At 34.5% G+C, this 12,031-nt stretch overlaps 1 protein-coding gene across 2 annotated transcripts in view; it reads right to left on the bottom strand.

Moving 5' to 3' along the window:
• SCLT1 (sodium channel and clathrin linker 1) overlaps positions 1–12,031 on the bottom strand; it is a 254,552-nt gene that overhangs the window by 186,708 nt on the left and 55,813 nt on the right. For both annotated transcript variants that reach the window (XM_020974031.2, XM_078148099.1), the window contains exons 4-5: positions 9,989–10,061; positions 4,568–4,623 (exon numbers count right to left, since the gene is read on the bottom strand). In XM_020974031.2, coding sequence (XP_020829690.1) covers positions 4,568–4,623; positions 9,989–10,061 — 129 coding nt within the window. The remainder of the gene's footprint in view (positions 1–4,567; positions 4,624–9,988; positions 10,062–12,031) is intronic.

Here is a 12,031-nt window from a genome sequence, read left to right as displayed (position 1 = left end):
ACAAAATCCAGCACTAATCACTGAATATTTTGCCATCAATTAAAGTTCTTTTTTACTTCTTCAGGAAGTATTTTGTAATTGAAACTACGCAAATGTTGTGTGTACTTTGATAAGACTGATTCCCAAATATTTCATGCATTTTACAGTTATTTTGAATGGGGTTTTCTTTCCTATTGTCTTCTCTTAGATTTGTTTTTATACGAAATGTGATTGATATTTGTGGGTTTATTTTATAGCCCAAAGCTTTGTTGAAGCTTATTCCCTAGGATTTTCTAAGTAAACCATAATGTCATTAGTTTTGTCTCCTTTTTGCCTACATACTCCTGTAACTCTTTCTAGTACATTTCTGCTGTTGCTAGGATTTCTATAACAATAATAGCAGGAAGGGGGACATCCTTGCTTTACTCTTGTATGTATTGAGAAAATTTCTAGTGTAACCCCACTGCATATAATGCTTCTTTTTGTTTTCAGATAAAAACATTATATTGGAAAAAAAGATTTTGCTATACTTTGTAGAGATTTTAGCATAAATAAATGTTATACTTTGTCAAAGTTCATTTCTATATCTCTTAAGATAATAATGTGATCTAGGATGTTTATATTTTAAATATGATTAATTATTAATTGTTTACCTAATGTCGAACCACCCTTGCACTACTGGTACAAATCCAATTTGGTCATAATTAATTATTTCTTGGATAAACTACTACTCTGACAGGATTTTATTTAAAGATTTCAAATCAATATTCATTAATGATTTTGGTCTATAATTCTCCTTCTTACTTTATCCTTCCTTAGTTTAGGTATTAAGATTACATTTTTTTTCCTCATAAAAGAAGTTAGGATCAGTGGCTTTCTTTATCATTTTGAAATAATTAGCTCAATTTTAATAAATTTTTCACCATCATGGAAGAATATGAAAAGTAAACAACATGGCTCTGTTCTAAGATGACTAACATTCATAATGATATTCTGAATCATAACACTTTAAGATTTTTCAAAGCATTTTACCTCATTTGATCTTCATAACAATGCTATTGGGTAGATACTATAGGACTGTAATTTTATCAGTCTAGTGAATTCCAGTAAGGAAAATTTCTCTACCAATGCAAACAAGCAACTCCTTTGCAACCTATGGTATTGGAAAATTGCCTAGGCACTAAGAGGTTAAGTGTGCTGCCCAGGTTCACACATCCACAGTGTGTCAGAGGTAGAATATGGACCCAGGTCATCCTAACTCTAAAGCTATGTATCTATCAACTACATCACAATTCCTCTTTACAAGTATTTTTATTATTAATAACAGTTTATTAGTAAACTGAAGCTGAAAGGTTAATAACTTGCCAATGGCCACGCAGCTACTAAGTGCCAAAGACAAGATTCTTTCCTCTAAAAGTAGGGGAAAAAGACTCTCTACATAGCTTTTTTTCTCCTCCAATGTACAAGCCATTCCTGGCTTAAGAATAACTCATAAAAAGGTCAAGCTCTGCTTTCTGACCACTGCCTAAAGGAACAAAACCTATTGCCACTAAAGTCCAGTTCCTTCCCTCCTCAGTACTGTTAAATCTCCCTTTTTCTCCTGCCCTCTCCTCTCTCACCAAATACTATCATGATGATATTTCCACAGAAATTGCTCAGTTGCTCCATCTATTCTTTGCCTTCCAAACATTTTTTACTTAGAAAAGGATTCATAAGGGATTATGGCTATTACTACTATTATTTCTTCTGAAATTATCAGCCCATTATGCTTCTATGGGTCACCTTAGGAATTTAAAACATCATTTACAATACTCATTATTTATATGGTAAGACAAATTCCAAACTCCAAACAATTGACAAATACTAGTTCTTTAACATAGCTCACTCATAAGTTGGTGATAAAAGACAATTATGGTATCTACTATATCAATTTTTTTTTAGATTGGGTCCCCCTATGTCCCTCAGCCTAGAAATGCACTGGCTACTCACTGAACTAGCCCCAATGCTGATGAGTACTGAATTTTAAACTTTTCCATTTCCAACATGGGCCAGTTTTCCGCTCCTTAGCCAGCATGATAGCTCTTGAAGGCTCACCGTACAGGCGTTAGACTTAGTGAGGATATCTGATCATTTTTAGATGTACTGCAGCTCAGAACCCCAATACTCAAGCAATCCACCATCCTCAGGCTCCCTAATAGCAAGGACTACACCCATTTCTTCTATTAACACTGATACAGCAAAACATCTGGATAGACTTCTAGACACTATACTCAACTATAGACTCTAAGAATTTCAATAAAGCCTCAGACATGGCAGATAAAAAAATAAATAAGGTCTAAACTGTGCCAGGCTATAACAAAGATAGGCCTTGATTCTAGCAATGTTAAATCAGAATTGGCTTTCTAGAGAAATCAGACGAATCTTAGGTTACTCAGTGATGGTCGTGTCAGATTTGATTACCTATCTCTTGCAAATTTTTTAAACTGCAGAATATTGTGTGTGTTGTAGTTTTAGCTTTACATTATAAAATCTGGGTTTTATATTTCTGTTATTTAAGCTTTAAAAAGGACAATTATTTTTGCTACCAATATTCTTTTTCAAATTCTCAAACACCAAAAAGAAGCATTTCTAGACACAGACAAGAAAAAAGATGTTTCTCTATTAAATCATAAATCCCCATTTCACATCACTTAATTTTTTTAAAAGTACATCATTCTATACTTTCAAAAATGTCCTACTTATCTGTGTTTCCTTCTTAACCTCATATGCGCATTTAAAAAAAAATTTCTCATCTGTGAGAAATGCATGTTCTCATCCATGTGTTTTTTTTAAATGTTTCATTTTTTCTGACATCACTATTGTTGCCCAATCTCATATCCTTCTCCATAACTAACTGAAAGAAGTAAAGAAAATTTTAAAAACTCTTTAACAAATAGAAGCCTTTTTTAAAAAGAACTCTTTTAACACAGTCAAGCAAAATGAATCCACACAGTGATCACAACCAAAAATTTCTTGTTTCCATCTTCTCTCTGACAGAAAGTAGGAATACCATGCTTCACCACAGGTCCTCTAAGACATCCTTAGAGTTGCAGTGGTCTGAGTTCTTAAGTCTTTCAAAGCTGTTTTTCTTTACAGTTATTCTTGTATAAATTGTTTTCCTACTTCTGCTCACTTCATCTTGTGTCACTTCATACTACCCAGGCTTTTCTTAAATAATATTGTTTGTCATTTCTTATGTTCCAACAATATTCTATTACATTTAAGAAGTGATCTAAGGCATCCCCATAGAGTTTAGTTATTTGCTTTTCCCATTTCAGGATGAGGAAGTCTGTTTTGCTTATGACTATTCCTTTCCCAGTAATGTCCACCCTATTAAACCCCTCTCCTTACTCTATCCCCACTTGTTTTTTCTGTTGTATTTGATATATTTTAGTAACTAACTGTGTGTATATTCAACCCCCTTTTATCAGTTTCAATAAGAGTGAGGTTCATCTAGTAATGTCTACTCCCTCCCAGCCCTTCCTCTATATTTATATAGTCTTCTTTTAGTGCATCTATTGTTGAGAAATATCAAGTTCTGTCCTCCTTTTCCTCCTTTTTATTCAAGTGCATTTTTTCACCTTTCCTAATCTTTCCCCTTTTCAAATCCTCTGAATAGAACCAATATACTACAAAGCACCTCTGTTCTTCTTATTTAATTCCTTTAACTTCCTTTGAAGATATTAAGGTTCTAAAAGGACACATTTATTCTCCCCAATTAAAATATAAACACATCATTACGCAGCCCTTTTCAATTCTCAAATAAATTTTCCTTTCTAGGTTTCTCTTGTTTCTTCTAGTATATTTTATTTCAGAGTTCCTAATTAGTTCTGTTCTTTTCATTAGAAATAATGAAAGTCCTCTATTCCATTAAAGATCCATTTTCTCCCTGTGGGATTCTACTCAGCTTTTCAGGGTAAGTTTTTCTTGGTTATAAGACTATTTCTTTTTCACCTCTTAGAATATTACATTCCAAGAGTACCTCTAGATTATAGTAGAAGCTTTTCAGTCTTGTGTAATCCTGACTGTGGCCCATTGGTACTTGAAGTGCTTCTTTCTACATATTTTCAGTTTTACTGCTTTGATGTCACTGCTCAGTTTTAGACATAGCATTCCCAGTACCTCTCTTTTTAGTTTCTTTCAACAGATGATAGATTGATTCTATCTTTCCTTTGCCCTATGATTCTAATAAATCAGGAAGCTTTTGTTTCTTGAAATATACCATTTTTTAAAAATCAAGCTTTTCAAGGAATCTAATGATTCTAAAAGTATTTCTCCTTGACCTGAAAATTGCAAATACTGATTTTAAAAAATGAAAATAAGCTTTCATCTAACAAAATTGCACAAAATATTTTTAATTCTCAAACTTGAAAAGAATATACATTTGATTGGATTCAGTGTTTGATAGTTTTATTGCTTTGTTGTCTGGACTATTCATGTAAGTCTTAACAATACCCAGTTAGGTATTTTGTGAAAGAAATACTATTTTACAACATGGGATAAGAATGTTAATAAAGAACAAAAGAATGTGATATGAGATTTAACTTACCTCTCGTTTTCCTTAGTGACATTTTCAAGTTGTAATTTCATCTCCCCAACCTGTATCTGAGAAAAAACATGACCATGATAATTATTATTCTATAATTATAGTACCACTAAGTAGTCAGATCATATAGGAATAATCAGATGCCATAATGTCAACTGACATAAGAGGAATAATTTTTTGTTTCTAATTACCAATCTCAAAGGTGAACATTTTATACAACGCATGCAGTAAAGCTGAACATTTATTTATAGTAACACACATGAAAGACAAACTCAACTAACATTTTATACAATATATTTCACAAATATTTATATGTCTTTCCCTTAATTCAAATGATATTGAAAAATATCCCTGATATTATAACAGATAGGGCAAGTTTCCTTGGAATGTTTATATAGCTCAGTAAATCTGTCAGTCCATTTTGGAATTAAGACTACATCTATTCCCAGTAACTCAGGAATGTGAACAGGAGTTGAAAATGGGGAAAAGACAACAGTCTATTTCAATCTAGAAAAACAGAGTTCAAAAACATATGCTAACCCATATGCTAACATATGGGCAGCTAGGTGGCACAGTGAATAGAGTGCCAGGCTTGAAGTCAGGAAGAATCATCTTCCTGATGTTCAAATCTGGCCTTAGACACTTTCGTGCTGTGTCTCCCTGAGCAAGTCACTTAACCCTGTTTGTCTCAGTTTCCTCATCTATAAAATGAGCTGGAAAAGGAAATGGCAAACCACTCCGTTATCTATACCAAGAAAACCCTAAGTGGGGTCATAGAGTCAAACACAACTGAAACAAATGAACAATAACAATAAACTATGTTAACTCGGCTTCTCTAAATACCCCCTAACCGAACAGGGCTGGCCTGGATCTAAATCAGAACTTTTCCATAGGAGCTGTGGACCAAAGCAAGTCCCCAGGCCCATTGTAATTCAGCTTCACATTCTCAGTGTACGATAAAATGGTACAAAATGGATACAAAAATACAACATGGATATAAACTGAAGAATGAATATATAATCCCACTTAATAATTTTTATTCTGGCATTCAGTGAATAAAACTAATTAACTTTTACATTTAAAAGAACTATCCTTTTGTTGTCAAGGTGTTGCCTTTCAGGAAAAGTATGTATCATTCTTAACTTGTACATTAGACGTATAAATAAAATATAAAGCATTCTAGCCATGTGTATAGTAAAAGCGATCCCTTAGTCTTCATAATGTGAATTCCATTTTTCTAATAGGAGCATTTATATACAGCAAATAGCTAAGGCATTTATTTATCTCCCTTGCAAAACACATTAGTTTATAAAAGTAGGCTAGTGAAAAATTATGAGGGCTAATTCTACTAAGCACTGAGAACTCCTTGGGTAGCTATTCTTTGAAGCAGCTGTTGCTATCTTTTTGACTACTCTGAGGAATACCATGAAATATCCTTATCATTACATACCCTCAAAAAAGTATGGCAGTAACAGGAAACCAACATGACACAATCAATTTTAGGGCGCTAGAAAATGCTAAAGTGAGAAGGAAAGTCAAATACTTAAGAAAAGCATAGAAATATGTACATTAGACTCAAAACATTTTTTTAAAAGTACTTGTGTTAATATCTATCTATATCTTATACCTAGACTTTACATGCATTATAAATCTAGATAATCTGTATATTACAGCACCAGAGAAATCTACTTTCACAGACTACTTTTACTAGTATCTTTAGAAAGTCTGGTTTTACCAATCCCCAAAACAAAAATGCTAAATCCTTTGTTTGAAAACATTTTTAAAAGTAATATCTGTCAATTTTCAGAAAAATTAATAGAAGCTACTACAGTTTCAAAATAGCTTAGCCTAGTCACTGGAAGTAGAAGGAAGACCAACATGAGCTTTTATGAACTTTTATGAACTTAAAAGCATTTTGAAAGCATATTGAAAGCATAAGGGATATATTCAAACATAGCTAAATAATTATTAAATGGGATTTTCTGGGATACATTTGGAACCTAACAGTCATTTATCACATTTAATGGGAAATATATCCTAGGTTCCAAAAAACTGACTTGCAAATTGACATTATAACTTAATGACTGAATATTTAACTATCTAAGCCCCTTTTTAATTTCCAAGGAATAAGAGTTGAAACTGAAGTTTGGATCATTTACAATTTTCAAATACTTAACAATTTATACTTTTGAAAGTACCCACCCTAAGCATGGGGAATTTGGGAAGATTCCAGTTTTCAGAAAACCAGTTGATGCCTTCAAGAAGCTTAAATTCTACTGATAAGGAATAACATACGAAAAGATACTGGAATTCATCCAGCTAATTATAATCATACCTCATGATGACTAGATCATCTTTCATCCCTCAAAATACAAACAAGATGTTTTCCTATCATTGCTTGAAAAAAGAGAAAAGTAAGTGGGATACCTTACTTGTTGCTCACACCAACCCTAATCACACCTATTACCCTCCCCACAAGAAGCTAAGTCATCTTTTAAGTGGTTCCAACAAAAAATGAATCATTTGTCTTTTTGTTTACACTGGAGGCATTTATATATTTTTAATTATTTTTTCCCCCAATTAACAGGCATCTGTTTGTCTCCCCACCTCACTCTACCTCTACCACTAGGGGAAAAACAAACAATAACAATAACAACAAGATGTCTATAACAAAATACAGTCAGGTAAAACAGAATCCCATCTTGGCCATGTCCAAAAACATATGCATTGCTCTGTATATCTAGTCCATTGCTTCTTTGTCAGGAGGTGGACAGCATTGTAAATCATCAATCCTCTGGAGTCATGGTTGTTCATAGTAATAAAGAAGTTCTTAAGTCTTTCAAAACTGTTTTGTTGTTATACTACGAAGTGTTCTCCTGGCTCTTCTCTCTTCACTTTGCATCAGTTCAAAGTGAATTTTCAAGTGACATCTATTCTAGGTACTCTTTCCCTTTTTGAATGAACTTCACTTGGGCCTCCCATTAGGTGAGATGATGTCTCACCCTCATTTCTCCTCTTTTTCCCCCTAGTGTATGCTTTTATCCCCTCACTTTTCTTTATCCATTTAAGATCATCAAAATATAATAAAAAGCACTCCCAGGACCTCTATCTTATTTGACTCCTTCTATGACTTCTGTTTATATCTATATTATTTCTTAGGGGATGGCTGCATCATTCCCTTTCCTTCCTCTCTCCCATTAGAACGCAAACATTTCATCCTTATAAAGTCTATTCTGACATCTCACTTGTATTTAACTTTTTGTGTTTATTTTTATTCCAGTATTGGTATTTCAAAGTTTCTACTGAATTCTGGTCTTCTCATTAGGAATTCTTAGAAGTCCTCTATTTCTTAAAAATTCATTTCCCCACTTATAGGATCAAACTCAACTTTGCTAGTTGTAAGCCTATATCTTTTGCCCGCTGGAATATCTTATTCCATGTTCTCTTTTATAATGATAACTGCTAAATCTTGTATTTTAGGAACCCGACTATGGTTCCTCAGTATTTTAACTCGTTCTTTCTGCCACCTTGAAGAGTTTTGTTGTTCTGTTTTTTTTCTTTGACATGGAACATCTCAGATATTGATTCTAATACTAGTTTTCATTTTGGTATTTCTTTCACGAGAGATAACAAATGGATTTTTTTATATTTTCATTTTGTCACCAGATCTGAGAAATCTGGGTCATTTTCTTTCATGTCTTGAAATATGATATCCAGTCTCTTTTTGGTCATAGCTTTCAGGTAGTCCAAATATTCTTAAGTTAGCTCTCCTTGATCTGTTTCCTAGGTCATTTGTTTCTGACAGAAGCAACCCTATATTTTCTTCTCTATTTTCATGCTTTTTACTTTAATATTTCTTGTTGTCTCATGGACATTAATATCTCATGAAGCCATTAACTTACATTTGGTCCATTCCAGTTTTCAGAGAATATGTTACTTGGATAAGTTTTGTACCTCTTGTGCCAAGCTGTTTTCTCTTTTCAAGTCTCTCTTCCATAGCTGTCACTTCTTTTCTAGTTCTGTCCTCTATTGCTTTCATTTTATTTATAATACTATTTTAACTCATTTAAAAAAAACAAAACAAAACTCTTGCATCATTTCTTCTAGGAATTCGAATTGATCTGAGGGCAAGCTGTTTTGCCTTAAGGCTTTACTTGTGAGTTATTTTGAAGTTATTCTCCTCTTCTGGGTTTGTGTCTTCAGCATTCCAGTCCTCACAAAGGTTCTTCACTTTTTTCTTGTTGTTTATTCATTATTCCAGCAAATCTGCTCTAGGTAACCAACAGTTGTTAGCTGTGTGTGGCTGAGTGATTGATCCTGCCCTAAGAGAGACTCCTCAGTGCTGCTTTCCTGAAAGAGTAAGGAACTAAGTCCATGATTTGCTCTGGGTGACTTCATGCTGGGGAGGGAGGGTGTTCACTGAGACTATTCTCCAGGCCCCTCTGGAAAACCTCTAGCTGCTGGCAGAAGCTGGGAGTGAGAAAATCAGCTCTAAGCTACCCCTTACTGCCCTACCTCAGAGTTCTGGGTGGTAAGTCCACGATCCTAATATGTTACACAGTTTCTGCCCAGGTAACTTGCTTGAATATCTAATTTGTGACCTTTTATTGGAAAAAATGACCCACTGTAGTTTCTCCTTCAATTTCCCAAGCACTATTAGATTTGGTGTCCATCTTAAATCATTGTGGAGAGAGCAAGGATGCACTATTTCCTTCTACTCCATGATCTTCGCTGATCTCCCCAGGTTCATATAGTGTTTCATGAATTTATATTCAATATTTTGTCGGGATGACTTCTTGTTACCGCCAGAATACTAATGTTGAAGTCCCTTGGGTTTCCCATAACTGTGCCAAGTTCCTGCTTCACCAGTAATATCTGCAGAACCAAAGAACTTCAAGAATGTCCATAGCTACCCACAGGGAGAAGCTGGTACAACTGAATCTTCTAAAAAAACCTGCTAAGTTAAATCCAAATTCTGATAAACTGAAAATTGCTTAAGATATGCCAGGATGCCACCTTTCTAGTGATACAGGTAATTTTGGTAAATGCCATTAAACTTTGTCATGCATATGCAATCACTATCTGTTGATCTGAACTAAATGCTGAGGAGTTTGTTTGCTAAATGCAACAGCTTGTTTTTGGGTTCAGTTGAAAACTGCAGCATTTATTTCCCCAAGCATACCGTAACTGGGTGAAGCAAGAAGAGGTAGTCTGTTAGTATATTAATCTGGGATGGAAAAATTATCTGAAGGTTAATCCTAAAAACCAAAATCCCTAATATGCAGTGATAATTGAGAATTTAACTTTTTGAAAGTTAAATTCTTTCTATTAAGACTGTTAAAAAAACCAAGGTGGTCTTTTTGTTTTCTTCTTTTATACTAAGAAACATATATTTTATAAATCTGTACAAATGTGATTCCATACCTGATAATATTCTAGTTGCCTGTTCACCTCTTCTAGATGTTTATCATACTCAGCAATAAGAGGAGCTAAAAAGCTGAAAATAAAATAATTATTAATATAATTTATTCTGGTCAGTGAGTCACTAAGCATTTATTTATTTATTTTTGGTGGTGAAAATGGAATTTTGTTTTTAATTTATGAAATAACACAAGCATTTCTATAACACAGTAGAAAAAAAAGACTGCACATGAAACTGCAAATCTATTATGTACAGCTTGCTATTCCTTTTAAATATATGTGAGAAATGACTATTTCTCATATTTAATAACTAATTATTGTATTAAGACCAAGGTTTTTCCCCTTTTCTAACTCCTCATCCAGAAACCAACCAGCATGGGAAATTTTTCTTAGAGATTTACCCAGGCCAAGATCTAGTCATACAATAAAAGAAATTCTGAGTTTAGGCTAATGGGTGTATTCCTACTCATTATGTTTGCTCAGACAGGTCCTATTATCAAGACAGGTAATATGGACACTGATGTCTCTTTGACCAAGATTTGAGTGACCTAAGTCACTTACCTTAAGACAGCCCACATCCCATTTGATTAACCAATCAGAGGTGATTAGGCAACCCTTGGGAATACCTCCTCTTTAAAGGGCATATAAACTGTGACTCCACAACCATCAGGGGTCTTTGGTCTAAGAGAGACGCCAAATGACCATTCTTTTATTAAAAACCTGCTGGCCTTATTAATAAAATGATTAAATTACCCAGAAACCATGTCTCTTGAACCTTTTCAAATGTCACACATAGTTACCATGTAAATTTCTTTCTTTTTCCCTTTTTTCCCTCCTTCTTCCCCCCTACCCACCCTAGAGACGGCTACCATTAGACACAAATATGTAAAATATTTGTGAACTCATTCTATACATACTTCTATTTATCAGTTCTTTCCCTGGATGCAGATAGTGTCTTCCTTCATAGGTCCTTTGTAGTTAATTTGGGTGTTCATACTAGTCAAAATGACTTAATCATTCAAAGCTGTTTTTAAAACAATCTTGCTGTTACTATATACAGTGTTCTCGTGGTTCTGCTTATTTCACTCTTCATTATTTTGTACAAGTCTCTCTATTTTTTCTACAATCGAAGAGCTCGTCTTTTTTTTTTTTTTTGGTGAGGCAACTGGGGTTAAGTGACTTGCCCAGGGTAACACAGTTAGTGTCAAGTGTTTGGTCTGAGACCGCATTTGAACTCAGGTCTTCCTGATTCCAGGTGCAGTGCTCTATCTACTGTGTCACCTAGCTGCCTAGAGCTCATCATTTCCTATAGCACATCATATTCCATCACAATCATATACCACAACTCGTTCAGCCATTCCTCAATTGATGAGCATCCCCGCAATTTCCACTTCTTCGTGCTAAGTGCTAGGAACACAAAGAAAGACAAAGACAGTGTCTGCCCTTGAGGAACTCACAAACTAATGGGGGAGATAACAAACAAACAAATATGTACAGACAACCCATGTACAAAATAAACAGGAAATAATTAACCGAGAGAAGGCACTTGAATTAAGAACAATTGGGAAAAGCTTCCTGTAGGAAAGGGAATGTTAGCTGGGACTTGAAAGAAGCCAGGAAAGTCAGGGGGCAGAGATGAGGAGAGACAGCCTTCCAGGCACGGGGGACAGACAAAAAATGCCCAGAGTTGAGAGAGGAATCTTATTGTTTGTGGAATAGCAAGGAGGCCAGTGTAACTAAAATGAAAAGTACACTGGAGGTGTGGGGGGAGAGGGGGGAGAGACAAGAAGCTATTGTAAAATGTAAGAAGACTACAAAGGTTTATATATGTATAGGTTATGAAGGGCTTTGAATGCCAAAGAGAGGATTTTTCATTTGATCCAGAAAGTGATAGAGAGCCACTGTAGTTTATTGATTAGTGGGTAAAATAGTTGGATCTGCATTTTTGGAAAATCACTTTGGTAGCTCAGTGGAGGATGGAGTTGGATAGAGAAAGATCTAAGGGAGGCAGATCCACCAGTTGGCTATTGAAATAGTCCAGGTATG

The sequence above is a fragment of the Phascolarctos cinereus genome, unplaced genomic scaffold, assembly GCF_003287225.1.
Source record: "Phascolarctos cinereus isolate Bilbo 61053 unplaced genomic scaffold, phaCin_HiC Scaffold_9;HRSCAF=440, whole genome shotgun sequence".
NCBI classification, from domain to species: domain Eukaryota; kingdom Metazoa; phylum Chordata; class Mammalia; order Diprotodontia; family Phascolarctidae; genus Phascolarctos; species Phascolarctos cinereus.
Note: the sequence above shows the minus strand (reverse complement) of the source record. Positions and strands in the feature narration are given on the sequence as shown.